The sequence below is a fragment of the Nerophis lumbriciformis genome, linkage group LG19 (genome assembly GCF_033978685.3).
Source record: "Nerophis lumbriciformis linkage group LG19, RoL_Nlum_v2.1, whole genome shotgun sequence".
NCBI lineage: Eukaryota > Metazoa > Chordata > Actinopteri > Syngnathiformes > Syngnathidae > Nerophis > Nerophis lumbriciformis.
In genome coordinates this window covers 44,544,125-44,561,624 of record NC_084566.2, presented here as the reverse complement: position 1 = coordinate 44,561,624, position 17,500 = coordinate 44,544,125, and the positions used below count along the sequence as shown (strand labels likewise).

The window sequence follows — 17,500 nt, the reverse complement described above, 5'->3', positions numbered from 1 at the left end:
AGTGTTGGTACAAGCTAAAAGGTGCATGAGTCCTTACATTTGAGACAGGTGGCTCCTGTTGGTCAGAATGCGACTCTGAAGCTCCTGTGACCATTTCAGCCTCCCGGCCACCGGGGGCATATTTTTCCCCAAACACACACTTCCTGACTGCAGCAGAATCGACATTTCCATCAACAATCACTTAAAAAGTCACATTAACACTTTTATATGAGGGTTGCTGGACATGCTGGATAACAAATTACACCTTAAAAAGTACCATATTATTCCATTTCTCAACATTGTGAAATTCAGAGGTCCCTAGTATCGATGCTGGATTGTATATGTTTTAAAAATACTTTAAGTAAGCCCGGCTGCATGTTTTGTGTCTATTTGCTAATACTAATGAACTGTGTGTTTGAATGTTGAAGAACTGACGCCAACCTGAAAAAATTAGGGATTTGGAGAGGTTTGGATACTGCTCAATCCTTTTCAATGGGAGGAAATTCCTGGTAATTCCGGGTAATCGGGGGAATTTTCAGAACCAGCAAACGTGCTGGCTTGAATGTCCAGGGTGAGTGGAGTGTGTGGATGTTGGAACGGTTCAAAACAGATGAGAAATGTGGGATATGCAGTCCATTGTATGTTTCCCATTCATTGTCAATTGGGGGAAAATTCCGGGAAATTCCGGGAAAACATGTTTTGCGTTTGACATATCTGAAGAGTAGTGTGTGTGGATGGTTGGAAGGTCGGAATGGGGTTGAAAAATGGTTAAAAATGTTGAGAATTTAGGGCATTGGAGAACTATGAATATATCCGTTCATTTGAATGGGAATTTCCTGGAACATTTTGGGAATTTCGCGGAAACCGGGTATTTTTGAAAATATTGATCTTGGCAAAATTGTCCTACATTACATGAATGGTTATTTAGGAATTCCTGGAATTTTGGAAAAAAACAAGAATTTGTACGCAAAGAAAAATTATAATTTGTTTGTCCCAACTCAGAGGAATGTTTTGAAAGTACAATGGTCAAAAACGGCTGAAAAATGTGGACTGTAAAACTTTCCAGCAAGAGGTGAAAATAGAGCTTTGGCAAACCGGAAAATCTGGGAATTGTTTTGAACTTAGTGGTAGTTTGATTGTCCAAGGTGAGTGGAAGGTGTTGTATATTTCATTGTATATTTCCCATTCATGGTCAATTGTGAGAAAATTCCGGGAAAACATGTTTTACGTTTGACATATCTGAAGAGTAGTGTTTGTGGATGGTTGGAAGGTCGGAATGGGGTTGAAAAATGGTAAAAAATGTTGAGGATTTAGGGAATTGGAGAACTATAATACGTCCGTTCATTTGAATGGGAATTTCCTCAAAAATTTTGGAATTTCGCGGAAAACTGGGTATTTTTTGAAAATATTGACCCTACATTATATGAATGGGTTGGTGTTGGAATTTTTCAAATCGGTTGAAAAATGTTGACGTAGTAACAGTCTGAACTTAGAATGGTTATTTTGGAATTCCTGGAATTTCAGAATTGTTTTGACGTTAGTGGTAGTTTGATTGTCCAAGGTGAGTGGAAGGTGTTGAAAGTGGAATGGTTCCAATCGGTTGAGAAATGTGGAAAATTGTGCACGTTCCAAAAATGACCAACTCATTTTTAATGGGAAAAATTTCCCGGAAAACCAGGCATTCTGTGTAATCTGGGATATTTAAAACAAAAAATGTTTTGTTGAGCACACGATTCCTGGTTCCAATCAAGTGAAAACTTACGGGCATGTAGAAGAATAAATTACATTGACGAATATTTTCTGTGAATGCTTGGACTTTCCCACAACAACGTGGGTGGGACTCAAAGTTGAATGACTTGGTAGAAACGCTGAGACCCAGTCTCAGCGTTTCAACCTACTCAGTGGCCTAGTGGTTAGAGTGTCCGCCCTGAGATCGGTAGGTTGTGAGTTCAAATCCCGGCCGAGTCATACCAAAGACTATAAAAATGGGACCCATTACCTCCCTGCTTGGCACTCAGCATCAAGGGTTGGAATTGGGGGTTAAATCACCAAAATGATTCCCGGGCGCGGCCACCGCTGCTGCCCACTGCTCCCCTCACCTCCCAGGGGGTGATCAAGGGTGATGGGTCAAATGCAGAGAATAATCTCGCCACACCTAGTGTGTGTGTGACAATCATTGGTACTTTAACTTTAACTTTTTAAGTTCATCGTGTTCTTCATGGTGGTTCTGAAACTGCACCAATTTTTTCCCTCAGAGTTTTCAACTAACTTGAAGGATTATTTGTGACATTTTCCTTTTTCAGAATGTGCTTGTGGAGAGGGAGTGTGATCAGCGCCTCTGTCCATGGTGCAGAAATCAGAGCGCCATCAGACAGGGGCGTGGCATGTGCTGACGGCGAGACACAGCTGGCAGATGATTAGATTGCACAGGTGGTACGTGTTAATCTAATCATCTGTTGTCTTTAACAGTGAGCAGCTGGGTGCAGGAGGAGGAGGAGGATTGGTGAGACTGAAAAGTCTGGACAAAACTTTGTTGAAAAAACAAATGAGCATTAAAAATCTTGTTAAACCTGCACATTGGACTCCTGTGCCGTGTCTTACAGTGGGACTGCAAGGAAGCGACTTCCACAGTGCTTATTACATTTTGGGGACTAAGTAAAACAAAAGAAAACAAACTGAAGTTGTCATAGTTGTAATATTTAGGTTATCGTGCCATGGTTTTGACTGAACTAGAAAGACTTTGACACTCCCAGCTGCATTGTTAATCATCTCAATTGATCAGTTAGTCAACATTTACACTGCACAGAGAGGGTGAAGATGAGTGTTCTTGTCTCACATAAGGATGGTACATGAAATACAAAAAGTTCCAGTTGGTCCTCACCTCATCTCTGTGTTGATGAAGTAGAAGGTGCAGGTGGTCTACTTCCTGCTTGAACATGTCCAGGAGCACGCTGTCATTAGCAGAGAAGAGCTGATGGATCCTGGGTCTCTCCAGCAAGTTGCCAAAAAGCTGTAGTAGCTAGACGCCACACAAGGTTGTTGTTTCAGCTAACAAGGTTATAAAAGCTGTAGCAGCTAGACGCCACACAAGGTTGTTGTTTCAGCAAAGCAGGGTTAAAACAAAGGTCTTCACAACATACCTTCATAGTAGACTTGAGGTTGTTTGAGTTGTGAAAGGCCAGATTTAGGAGCGTTCCCAGCCTCTGGTCAAAGTCTCTGTTCTGTTCCATAAAACGCTTGTGTTGATGCACAAATACCTGAACACAAAATAACAATTGATTATGTTCATTCAAGCACTAGATTTTGACAGCACTAATTAGGGTTATGGAGCACTTGAAGCAGTGCTAATTAGGGTTATGCTTAGTGGAAATCCCAGGTGAAACTCTTGCAGCTAACTGATATTCTGACATACTGCAGGTTGTTTGTCTTGTGAGCAATTCATTAGCTTTGAGTACTGCTTCGTTTGCAATGAATTACTGTTCAGTGCATCCCTGAATAAATCCCTGTGCAAAATAACAAAGTCCTCACCTGGTCGCTGTAGTCCAAAGGATCATATTTGCTCTCTCTGAGCGCTCGCCAGCCCTCATGAAAGTCCTCAGTCATCCTGAAGACCATCTCGCTGAGGACTTTGCCTCTGGATCCACCAACTTCTATTTTCTCCAACTTCAGAAAGTCCAGCGCTGCAGCAAACACTTCCTATTGGTGGAAGAGAAACACTCATTTCCAGCTAGAGAGGTTGTGTAAATTGCTTAGAAATACTTCTATTCACTGGCTACAACATTAGAGAAGATGAAATACAACAGCTTTATTTACATTTGATGTCGTTAAATGAGCTAATCAACATATTAGACAAGACATATTTTCTATAGCAATAATAATGTTCCATGAATACATATTTTAGCTTGAATTAGAATCCATTATTGTCATTATATTGCAGATTGACCACAGACTATCCATCCATCCTTTGGGGTCACAGGAGACTAAACCTAACCAATAGGTGCTGCATTAACCCATAAAAAGACCAAATCTCATTCAAATCAACCTTTTCACACTAATGAGCAAGTCAAAACATTAAGAGTCCCTCTAATGGAGACAAGATCTTCTCTGTTGTTGGCCCCAAACTTTGGAATGTTCGACCCCCACTCTTGAATGTTTTAAGTCTCGTATTAAAAGACACTTTTATTCTCGGGCTTTTAAATCCGCTTGTGGTCTCTTTTATTATTCTATTTTATTGATTTATGTTTTATGTCTTATTCTATTTTATTGATGTATTTTATTGTTTTGTATTATATTGTTTTATTATATTGTATTGATGTATTTTATTCTATTTTATTGATTTGTTTTATTCAATGTTATTGATGTATTTTGTTTTATTCTATTTTTTTTTAAATTGTTTTATTCAATTTTATTGATGTCTTTTATTGTTTTATTTCATTTCATTGATGTATTTTGTTTTATTCTATTTTATTGATTTGTTTTTATTGTTTTATTAAATTTTATTGATGTCTTTTATTGTTTTATTTCATTTCATTGATGTATTTTGTTTTATTCTATTTTATTTATTTGTTTTAATTGTTTTATTAAATTTTATTGATGTCTTTTATTGTTTTATTTCATTTCATTGATGTATTTTGTTTTATTCAATTTTATTGATTTGTTTTTATTGTTTTATTCAATTTTATTGATGTCTTTTATTGTTTTATTTCATTTCATTGATGTATTTTGTTTTATTCAATTTTATTGATTTGTTTTTATTGTTTTATTCAATTTTATTGATGTCTTTTATTGTTTTATTTCATTTCATTGATGTATTTTGTTTTATTCTATTTTATTGATTTGTTTTTATTGTTTTATTCAATTTTATTGATGTCTTTTGCTTTATTCTATTTTATTGATTTGTTTTTATTATTTTATTCTATTACATTGATGTCTTTTATTGTTTTACTCTAATTTATTGATTTGTTTTTATTGTTTTATTTTATTTAATTGATGTATTTTGTTTTATTCTATTTTATTGATGTATTCTATTTTATTGATTTGTTTTTATTGTTTTATTCAATTTTATTGATGTCTTTTATTGTTTTATTTCATTTCATTGATGTATTTTGTTTTATTCTATTTTATTTATTTGTTTTTATTGTTTTATTCAATTTTATTGATGTCTTTTATTGTTTTATTTCATTTCATTGATGTATTTTGTTTTATTCTATTTTATTGATTTGTTTTTATTGTTTTATTCAATTTTATTGATGTCTTTTGTTTTATTCTATTTTATTGATTTGTTTTTATTATTTTATTCTATTGTATTGATGTCTTTTATTGTTTTATTCTAATTTATTGATTTGTTTTTATTGTTTTATTTTATTTAATTGATGTATTTTGTTTTATTCTATTTTATTGATTTGTTTTTATTGTTTTTTTAAATTTTATTGATGTCTTTTGTTTTATTCTATTTTATTGATTTGTTTTTATTGTTTTATTCAATTTTATTGATGTCTTTTGTTTTATTTCATTTCATTGATGTATTTTGTTTTATTCTATTTTATTGATTTGTTTTTATTGTTTTATTAAATTTTATTGATGTCTTTTGTTTTATTCTATTTTATTGATTTGTTTTTATTATTTTATTCTATTGTATTGATGTCTTTTATTGTTTTATTCTAATTTATTGATTTGTTTTTATTGTTTTATTTAATTTAATTGATGTATTTTGTTTTATTCTATTTTATTGATTTGTTTTTATTGTTTTATTAAATTTTATTGATGTCTTTTGTTTTATTCTATTTTATTGATTTGTTTTTATTGTTTTATTCAATTTTATCGATGTCTTTTGTTTTATTTCATTTCATTGATGTATTTTGTTTTATTCTATTTTATTGATTTGTTTTTATTGTTTTATTAAATTTTATCGATGTCTTTTGTTTTATTCTATTTTATTGATTTGTTTTTATTATTTTATTCTATTGTATTGATGTCTTTTATTGTTTTATTCTAATTTATTGATTTGTTTTTGTTTTATTTTATTTAATTGATGTATTTTGTTTTATTCTATTTTATTGATTTGTTTTTATTGTTTTATTAAATTTTATTGATGTCTTTTGTTTTATTCTATTTTATTGATTTGTTTTTATTGTTTTATTGTATTTTATTGATGTTTATTATTTTATTCTATTGTATTGATGTATTTTATTGTTTTATTCTAATTTATTGATTTTGTTTTATTTAATTTAATTGATGTATTTTGTTTTATTCTATCTTATTGATGTTTTATTATTGTATTAAAAAGACCAATTGAATAAGATTTCACATTGTATGATGTAATTAACTTAACAGGGTTGACCTTTAAATAAGCCACTTATCCATTCAGGTGTAAGGTCTTCCTGGTTGCCAAACAAAAGTGTAGAAATGTTTTGCTTGTCCAACTCCATCCTACCTCCATCATGAGCAGCCTCTCCAAGACGCGGTCTGAACGCCGGAACACCAGCGAGGCGGGAAAGTCCCAAAGCTTTATGGTCTGGTTGTGTTGAAAGAATCCCAGAATCTTCTGGCGGTACGTGTGGAACAGCTGCTTGAAGGTGTGCAGGACTGAGATGGTGATTTGGACTCTCTCCTGGCCCTCCTCCAGCTCCATCTTAAAGAGTTCTTCAGGGATCAGGTAGGCAAAGGCCTGTGAGGCAAAGACAAAGACACCTTCACACCGAGCCAGCCATAGATTGTCATCATCACAGCACCTTGTCCAGGATTAGGTTGCAGAACTCCTGGAGAAGGACGACCATGCGCTGAGCAGTGCAGTAGAACCGGGAGTGACTCCAGATCAGACAAAGGGAGTGGAAAAGTGGAGGCAGCAAAGTGTCCACCTGAGGGAAACTTCTCTCCTCCAGGTTGGTGATGAGCCTCCTCAAAGGACGCAGATGCAGATCAATATCCTCGGCTTCCAGCAGCGCTGAGACACACACACCAAGGAGCTGTCATTCAATAAAGTCCTGGAATTAATCAATCTAATGTGCATAATCACCCTCGTTGACTTTGACAGAGATCTCTTGGAAGGAGGAGTAATAACTGCTCTTGACTCTCCTCAGGATCTCCATAATCTCTTTCACTTCGCGACTTTGGATCTGAAAACAACAACATGGTTTGGCTTTAGGTGGGCTTCTTGTGTCCAAATAACCATACTTTCACCAACAGGAAACTGTATTTTCCTAGAAAATAGTTTTTTTGGGGGGTCTAGAGATTTGCAACAGGTGGCGTCAAACCACTTCTCACTAGGGCTGGGCGATATATGGAATATACTGGATGTATCGCGGGTTTGTGTCTGTGAGATATAGAAAATGACTATATGGTGATATTGGAGTATACGTTCTCACACAGTTGCTTTTAGCTGCAGGCATTACACTACAGACTCTTCTCACTCTTTCTTGTCTCTCCTTCTCACAGAGACATAAAACAAGCGCACCTTCTTACATACAAACCCCGTTTCCATATGAGTTGGGAAATTGTGTTAGATGTAAATATAAACGGAATACAATGATTTGCAAATCCTTTTCAACCCATATTCAGTTGAATATGCTACAAAGACAACATATTTGATGTTCAAACTCATAAACATTATTGTTTTTTTGCAAATAATAATTAACTTAGAATTTCATGGCTGCAACACGTGCCAAAGTAGTTGGGAAAGGGCATGTTCACCACTGTGTTACATGGCCTTTCCTTTAAACAACACTCAGTAAAGGTTTGGGAACTGAGGAGACACATTTTTGAAGCTTCTCAGGTGGAATTCTTTCCCATTCTTGCTTGATGTACAGCTTAAGTTGTTCAACAGTCCGGGGGTCTCCGTTGTGCTATTTTAGGCTTCATAATGCGCCACACATTTTCAATGGGAGGCAGGTCTGGACTACAGGCAGGCCAGTCTAGTACCCGCACTCTTTTACTATGAAGCCACGTTGATGTTACACGTGGCTTGGCATTGTCTTGCTGAAATAAGCAGGGGCGTCCATGGTAACGTTGCTTGGATGGCAACATATGTTGCTCCAAAAGCTGTATGTACCTTTCAGCATTAATGGTGCCTTCACAGATGTGTAAGTTACCCATGTCTTGGCCACTAATACACCCCCATACCATCACACATGCTGCCTTTTACACTTTGCGCCTATAACAATCCAGATGGTTCTTTTCCTCTTTGGTCCGGAGGACACGACTTCTACAGTTACCAAAAACAATTTGAAATGTGGACTCGTCAGACCACAGAACACTTTTCCACTTTGTATCAGTCCATCTTAGATGAGCTCAGGCCCAGCGAAGCCGACGGCGTTTCTGGGTGTTGTTGATAAACGGTTTTCGCCTTGCATAGGAGAGTTTTAACTTGCACTTACAGATGTAGCGACCAGCTGTAGTTACTGACAGTGGGTTTCTGAAGTGTGCCTGAGCCCATGTGGTGATATCCTTTACACACTGATGTCGCTTGTTGATGCAGTACAGCCTGAGGGATGGAAGGTCACGGGCTTAGCTGCTTACGTGCAGTGATTTCTCCAGATTCTCTGAACCCTTTGATGATATTACGGAGCGTAGATGGTGAAATCCCTAAATTCCTTGCAATAGCTGGTTGAGAAAGGTTTTTCTTAAACTGTTCAACAATTTGCTCACGCATTTGTTGACAAAGTGGTGACCTTCGCCCCATCCTTGTTTGTGAATGGTGTATATGGTGTATGGTGACATGGACTAAACATATCCACATATATATGGTGTATGGTGACATGGACTAAACATATCCACATATATATGGTGTATGGTGACATGGACTAAACATATCCACATATATATGGTGTATGGTGACATGGACTAAACATATCCACATATATATGGTGTATGGTGACATGGACTAAACATATCCACATATATATGGTGTATGGTGACATGGACTAAACATATCCACATATATATGGTGTATGGTGACATGGACTAAACATATCCACATATTAAATTAACACCATATCGCCCAGCCCTACTTCTCACGAAAGCGAATCAGAGCTTTTCTTCCTGTCACTCACACACGCCACTGACTGGGAGAGACAAAGCCACGACACAGACGGCGTGTCTGGAAGGTTGGCAAGTAAGCAAAGAGCAGAGAATGTATTATGTTGCTAATTTAAGATGAAACAAAGAAGCATCATGCTAACCCTAACCCAGCCGTACTAATACGTATCATTTAGATTTGTTATTGCAGTCAAAAGTTCATGAAAACAAGATTAAAAAAAAAAAATTGCCTTCACATCTTGACTTAGGTTGGTTTTTTAAAAGAGACTTCCTGACAATCTCATTGAAATATTGCATGATTGGCAGGTATTCTTCCAATGTTGCTGCAGTGAACATTTTAATGCCACTGCACATTGTAATGACATCATACACAACTAGAAAAGCATTCAGTCAGCACAGTCCTGCGCCAGAACGTACCTCCCATTGATTAAGAATCTTAAGAAAAAAAATATCCAGAATCCAAAGATGGTGATCCAAATCGCCGACAATTCCTGAAAGTTTTAATCAAAATCCGTTCAGAAGTAATTAACTATAACTAAGTAACTGAAAAACTCGGGTGACTACAAATACCTCTAGGCCAGGGGTCGGCAACCCAAAATGTTGAAAGAGCCATATTGGACCAAAAATACAAAAACAAAACTGTCTGGAGCCGCAACAAATGAAAAGCCATATTACATACAGATAGTGTGTCATGAGATATAAATTGAATTAAGAGGACTTAAAGGAAACTAAATGAGCTCAAATATAGCTACAAATGAGGCATAATGATGCAATATGTACATATAGCTAGCCTAAATAGCATGTTAGCATCGATTAGCTTGCAGTCATGCAGTGACCAAATATAAATGATTAGCACTCCACACAAGTCAATAACATCAACAAAACTCACCTTTGTGCATTCATGCACAACGTTAAAAGTTTGGTGGACAAAATGAGACAGAAAAAGAAGTGGCATAAAACACGTCCTAGAAAGTTATACATGTAAACAAACTACGGTGAGTTCAAGGACCGCCAAAATTAGTAGGACAAAACGGCGCTCGCCAAATATTTGAGTCAGTGAAGCATGTTTAATATAAACAGTGTGCTTTATAACAATTAGGGAGGTTTGTGTCATGTTTGTCCTCCTACAGAAACCATATTAAAACAAAAAATATATTTTTTCCCCCTCATCTTTTTCCATTTTTCATACATTTTTGAAAAAGCTCCAGAGAGCCACTAGGGCGGCGCTAAAGAGCCGCATGCGGCGCTAGAGCCGCGGGTTGCCGACCCCTGCTCTAGGCAGAGGTAATAACCCCCATATCTACTGTATATGTATATCGTTCAGAGAGGTAGTATCTACTGCAGTTGACATTTGTGTTTTGCACAACAGGGCTGATTTTTTTTCTCCCAAAATTTGTAGTTGACAAAAGAAAAACACCAACACAATTCTCAGTAGGATCTACAGGACTGTAAACAAATCAAAATTATATATATATATATATATATATATATATATATATATATATATATATATAGTGGTGAAAATGTGAGCAAATGTGCAGGGTCAAAAGTATACATACAGCAACATTCCTTTACCACATTTGAGGTGTGTTTGGGGTCATTGTCCTGTGGGAACACCCAACTGCGCCCAAGACCCAACCTCCGGACTGATGATTTTAGCTTGTCCTGGAGAATTTGGAGTTAATCCTCCTTTTTCATTGTCCCATTTAAAGCAGCAGTTCCATTGGCAGCAAAACAGGCCCAGAGCATAATACTACCACCACCATGCTTGACGGTAGGGTTGGTGTTCCTGGGATTAAAGGCCTCACCTTTTCTCCTCCAAACATATTGCTGGGTATTGTGGCCAAACAGCTCCATTTTTGTTTCATCTGACCACAGAACTTTCCTCCAGAAGGTCTTCTCTCAGCAGCAAACTTTAGAGGAGCCTTAAGGTGTGGCTTCTGGAGCAAGGTCTTCCTTCTTGCATGGTGGCCTCTCAGTCCATGGCGATACAAAACAGGCTTGACTGTGGACACTGACACCTGTGTTCCAGCAGCTTCCAATTCATGGCAGACCTGCTTTTTGCTGGTTCTCGGTTGACTCTTGATCATCCTGACTCATTTTCTCTCAGCAGCAGGTGATAGCTTGCGTTTTCTTCCTGATGGTGGCAGTGACAAAACTGTGCCATGCACTTTATACTTACAAACAATTGTCTGCACAGTTGCTCTTGGGACCTTAAGATGATTTGAAATGGCTTCAAGTGACTTTCCTGACTTGTTCAAGTCAATGATTTGTTTTTTTCAGATCTGCACTGAGTTCCTTTGACTTTCCCATTGTGGCGTTTGTAAACGAGTCTGATGACTGCATCACATGAGCCATATTTAAATGTGCTCAGAGAAGTCAACAATCATAATCACTCACATGAAGTTAAGAGGCCATGAAGCTCATTTGATTTGATGTTGACTTTTCTACATCACCAACATTGATCATGTATGTTGCTGTACGTATACTTTTGACCCTCACATTTTCAGTAGAGCCATAATAAATTCATAAAAGAAGCAAACTTCATGAATGTTTTTTGTGAGCAACAAGTATGTGCTCCAATCACTACATCACAAACAAATAAGAGTTGTAGAAATGATTGTAAAGTCAAGACAGCCATGACATGATGTTCTTTACAAGTCTATGTACTAGAGATGCGCGGATAGGCAATTATTTCATCCGCAACCGCATCACAAAAGTCGTCAACCATCCGCCATCCACCCGAACTAACATTTAATCAAAACCGCACCCGCCCGTTGTTATATATCTAATATAGACGATGCAAGGCATTAGTGAGGTTATAAAGCTTTTGCCTGTTAAAGAAAGGAGACTGATCCAATGCAGCAGAGACATTCAATGCGTGCCACGCTGTCACGGCCCAGACGCACACCAGTGCGCAATCATCTGGGAGCCGCGCTGAGCGCGCCACTCAAACTGCTGCAGGCAGCTGCGTTCCAACATGCATCTGTAAGCCTTGTTTTAACATCCTGTGGCACTCTTCTGGGATCACGGCGGACGAAACTGCTCATGCTCAGGGTGTTTGTGGAGGTTCAGGGGTTTTGCACAAATGTGATATGCACCATGTTAGATGTCCCGGTTTTGTGACTGTCGTAGACACAAACAGCGTCGCAGCTCTTGCAAATCACGTAGCCAGCATTACTATCATCCTGATTTACAACCTCATAAAAACGAGTCCACGCTGAACTTTTCTGGCCTTTTTTCCCCCTGGTCTTTAGTATTCCCTTTTTTAGTTTGTCGCGTACCACGTTTGCTGCCGGCGTTGCCATCTCTTTTTTTTTTTTTCTTCTGTTGTGGCATATGCTGCAGGTGCCTGCTCGTTTTTCGTATGTGGGTAACAACATTTAACTATGTATATATATTTACCAATTGGTTTAACTGCCACCCGCCTGAATCTATTTAAAATCTGATTTTTTTTTATTTCAACCGCCCGACCCGACCCGCGGATAAAATCTAATTTTTTTTTAATTTCAACCGCCCGACCCGCGGATAATCCGCGGACTCCGCGGTTGTGTCCGCAAACCGTGCATCTCTACTATGTACACTTTTGACCACCACTGTATAAACATATACATACATACATACACATATATACATATATACACTTATGTTTATATAACAGTTTGTCTGTAGGTGTAAAAAATGTCATGTCAAACCAAGTTTAATCCTAATCTGACCTGGTTTGTGCCAGTCTGTAGTCATTTATTATGTAATCTCCCATTGAGATTGTTCAGGCTCCCACACCTGAATCTCTGTTGAAATGACATAATCCCATGTCATATTTTACTCCCTTAAAGAGTTAAGAGTCTACCTGTAACTGAATCCCAGCAAGATTCTCCCTCTGAGAGGTCCAGAACTGGAGCTCCAAATTGGGGCCTGGATGGTCTCCCTGGAGCAGGAGAGCTCCAGAGTCTTTCTTCAGGACGTCCCAGATCTGTCCTGACCACTGAACAATTAGACTTTCCATGGAGTACAACAAGCCTCCATCCAGTGGCCAACCAGTGGAGCTGAAGAGCAACAATGTGTGTCAAACACGTGCAAAATCAGGCAAATCTGATGGACTAAACTCATGAGCAGAGGATTGCTTCTCTTACGTGGGCAAACTAGGGCGCACAATTCATTCAGTGTGTCAGTCTTCGAGTATTTGTATAATATATGTCCATTGTTAGACCGCCCACAGGGAGGAGAAGATGCAAACTTGTGATCAGGCCCGGCCCTAACCAATCTGGCGCCCTAGGCAAGATTTTAGGTGGCGCCCCCCCCCCACATCGGCAGTGAAGTGTATATACTCACAAGAAACCGAATAGCTTTGTCTTTGACCTTTTTTTTACTTAAAGAAAGCAAATTAACAATCAGAATAGTTAACAAGATAAAAAAAAATATGAATAAATAAATGAATGCAAAAAATAAAAAATGAATATATGAAATACAATATTGTAATGTTGTAATGTTGTAACAAATAATATTCTATTAAATAGGCTTTACTTTGCATTTTAATTAACGTGGGATTATTTTTTGTATTTAGAAATAATAGTACAAACTTTTTTTTTTTTTTTCTCCTACATTTGTGGCACTGGCGTGGCGCCCCCTGATGGACGGCGCCCTTAGCATTCGCCTATACAGCCTATGCCACGGGCCGGCCCTGCTTGTGATTTATCAAGACTGAAACTGTCCTGCATCTATACTTAGTACGTCTAGAAAGGATGCGCAAACTGGCACAGTTCGGCACAAACGGCTGTGACAAGGGAGGCGGCCGTGCTGCAAGGACAGACGATTGAAGAAGAGAGAATATTCTGTCGACATTTTTGCACGTGTGTGCTGCATGTCAACAACATGACAAAAGGCCACATGTTGGAGCATATGATGCCATAAATGTCAGAAAAAATGCCGGAATCCACATTTAAATAGGAGGGTCTGCACCACCTTTGCACTTGTTATCTTAGTCGTCTCGGTAGACTACACGCAACATGCCTGCTAATAGTACACACCTCTTTATAGTTTGCACATGCTGTTTAGCACTTGTTATTTGCATCTAAGTAGATCAGGGCCCTAACCACAAGACATAGAAAGTCAAATGCATTTTGAATGAAACCTGCTGACCTCATGTCTGGAGGTCCTGCTCCTTCCACACAGAGTGGAAGAGGCAGCAAGGTGCGCCCCTCAGCTCGCCATCTCAGGGTGACCACGGTGCTCCTCAGCTTCTCCATGTGGTGGCGGATGTCTTCTGACACCACCTCAGGCCACTCCTCCCGGTCCAAAGTGTTGGACAACACACACAGCAACACCTACACACAGCGGACACACACACAGTTGGAGAGTGACCGTTGCCAACAGCCAGCCGGGTGTACCTCTGAGATGACCACAGGGAGGTGCTCCATGGGGTCAGCGGGCACTTCTCCCAGCCGGAGTTGCCGCCGGAATCCATGGCCAGCGATTCTCTCGACGCCCTTCTTCAGCACGCACAGAATTTTGGTCTTCCACGGCGGGGACGTCTTCACACATGCAAAAAGAGCAGGAATGCTTTCAACGGCATTGAAAGCACCAGAAATGAGTAGTGACTTATTCCCACATTAGATACTGGCCTGCGGTCCATTAAGTATGGAAAACATTTGAACTCAATTAAGGTGCGCCTCGTTTTTTTTTGCCATTGTGTTGATGTCAGATGCTCAGTCAAGTGGAGTGGAGGACTAGACTGGTTTTAGTATTGTTAAAAGAGCAGGTTTTGGTGTCGTGCCATTTGTACTGCTAAATACGTGTGGAATAGTGATGTGTCCGGCAACACCGATGCATCGGCGCATGCGTCGAGCTCATAGAGCAAAACCCTGTGTCGGTGCGCGTACCGCTTTTAGAAAGTCACGTGACCGATCATGAGCTGTTTTGGTCACGTGACCGATACGCCAACTGTGTCGCACTGACGCCTCCTCTGTGCCCTGTGAGCGGCTCCTTTCTACAGCCAGAGAAATAATAACTAAGAGAAATCGTCTAAAATGTAATATGTCGGAAAAACTTTTTTTTTTTTTTTTTTAAATAAAAATGTGTAAAAAAATTAAATTAAAAAAATTCCCAGTCCACAATCATCCACAACACGTTCTCTTAGATGTCCATGTTATGATACATGTTCACGTTATTTATTGACTGTATCTAAAAAAGATAAAAATATATTTTTATTTAAATGAAGATATGAAATAATCCTAAATGAAATACAATGACTTGGTTTATATTATTGTATATACTAGGGCAGGGGTCACCAACGCGGTGCCCGCGGGCACCAAGTAGCCCGTAAGGACCAGATCAGTCGCCCGCTGGCCTGTTCTAAAAATAGCTCAAAGAGCAGCACTTACCAGTGAGCTGCCTCTATTTTTTTTAAATTGTATTTATTTACTAGCAAGCTGGTCTCGCTTTGCTCGACATTTTTAATTCTAAAAGAGACAAAACTCAAATAGAATTTGAAAATCCAAGACAATATTTTAAAGACTTGGTCTTCACTTGGAATAAGCGGTAGAAAATGGATGGATGGATGGGTCTTCACTTGTTTAAATAAATTCATTTATTTTTTTACTTTGCTTCTTATTACTTTTAGAAATACAATTTTAGAGAAAAAATACAACCTTAAAAATGATTTTAGGATTTTTAAACAAATATACCTTTTTACCTTTTAAATTTCTTCCTCTTCTTTCCTGACAATTTAAATCAATGTTCAAGTAAAACAATTTTTTATTATTATTGTAAAGAATAATAAATATTTTAGCTTCTGGTTTTTCGACGAAGAATATTTGTGAAATATTTCTTCAAACTTACTATGATTAAAATTCAAAAAAATTATTCTGGCAAATCTAGAAAATCTGTAGAATCAAATTTAAATCTTATTTCAAATTATTTTGAATTTCTTTTTTTTAAAAATTCTGTAAAATCTAGAAGAAATACTGATTTGTCTTTGTTAGAAATATAGCTTGGTCCAATTTGTTAAATATTCTAACAAAGTGCAGATTGGATTTTAACCAATTTAAAACATGTCATCAAAATTCTAAAATGTATCTTAATCAGGAAAAATGACTAATGATGTTCCATAAATTATTTTTTTAATTTTTTCAAAAAGATTCAAATTAGCTAGTTTTTCTCTTCTTTTTGTCGGTTGAATTTTGAATTTTAAAGACTCGAAATTGAAGATAAACTATGTTTCAAAATTTTATTTTAATTTTTTTCGTGTTTTCTCCTCTTTTAAACCGTTCAATTAAGTGTTTTTTTTCATCATTTATTCTCTACAAAAAACCTTCCATAAAAGGAAAAAAAAAATGTACGACGGAATGACAGACAGAAATACCCATTTTTTTAATATATATAAATGTATTTATTGAGCTATTCTTGTTTAAATCACACTTACGTGTAACTTACAAATGACAATATATTTATTTATTTAAGTGTGTATCAAACTGGTAGCCCTTGGCATTAATCAGTACCCAAGAAGTAGTTTTTGGTTTCAAAAAGGTTGGTGACCCCTGTACTAGGGCATCAAATCAGTGTCAGTTGAGTCGGTCCATAGGTTGCCTGTAGGGATTTTTAATGTCCAGCAGATGTCAGTATTTAGTGACACAGTATCGACACAGTATCAATACAGTTTTGCAATGTGTTGAAACGCTTCATGACGCCTCATCAACCCATCACTAGTGTGGAAGACTTGCTCTTCCGGGTTCTTCAGACCAGAATCACGGACATGACAGCTTCGTTCATAGTTCTGAACAATGATTTATTGTTCAGCCATCGTCTCTGAGTCAGTCTCGCTCTCGCTTGCTCTCTAACTTCCTTCTCCTCTCCGGCTGCTGCCTTTTAACAGAGCGACAGGTGACTACATAATCAGACCCAGGTGGGCCATCTACGCACCTGTCGCTAATACTGGCACACCCCGCTTTGCTGCAGGTCCGCAGGCCACGCCCCCCCCCACAATAAGTTTTATTGTTCATCGTCTGTTTACGTCATTTTCTTTGTTTGCACCTTCATTTCCTGCTCAATTTCATTTCATCGCTTGCTCAAATAACAAAACATTTAATCTTCCTCAAGCACAGTTAAGTTAAAGTTAAAGTAGCAATGATTGTCACACACACACACACTAAGTGTGGTGAAATGTGTCCTCTGCATTTGACCCATCCCCTTGTTCACCCCCTGGGAGGTGAGGGGAGCAGTGGCCGCGCCCAGGAATCATTTTTGGTGATTTAACCCCCAATTCCAACCCTTGATGCTGAGTGCCAAGCAGGGAGGTAATGGCTCCCATTTTTATAGTCTTGGATATGACTCGGCCGGTATTTATACTCACAACTAGAGATGTCCGATAATGGCTTTTTTGCCGATATCTGATATTCCGATATTGTCCAACTCTTAATTACCGATCCCGATATCAAGCGATACCGATATATACAGTGGTGGAATGAACACATTATTATGCCTCATTTTGTTG

The 17,500-nt window shown here is 37.9% G+C and overlaps 1 protein-coding gene across 1 annotated transcript in view; it reads right to left on the bottom strand.

Annotated features, from left to right (window-relative positions):
• Positions 1-14,258, bottom strand: part of LOC133618950 (dynein beta chain, ciliary-like) — a 30,855-nt gene extending 16,597 nt beyond the window's left edge. Inside the window, exons 1-9 of the mRNA XM_072915159.1 lie at positions 14,152-14,258; positions 12,863-13,058; positions 6,995-7,094; positions 6,711-6,922; positions 6,413-6,646; positions 3,508-3,675; positions 3,120-3,236; positions 2,861-2,998; positions 38-147 (exon numbers count right to left, since the gene is read on the bottom strand). Coding sequence (XP_072771260.1) covers positions 38-147; positions 2,861-2,998; positions 3,120-3,236; positions 3,508-3,675; positions 6,413-6,646; positions 6,711-6,922; positions 6,995-7,094; positions 12,863-13,058; positions 14,152-14,258 — 1,382 coding nt within the window. The remainder of the gene's footprint in view (positions 1-37; positions 148-2,860; positions 2,999-3,119; positions 3,237-3,507; positions 3,676-6,412; positions 6,647-6,710; positions 6,923-6,994; positions 7,095-12,862; positions 13,059-14,151) is intronic.
• Positions 14,259-17,500: the final 3,242 nt, after the last annotated feature.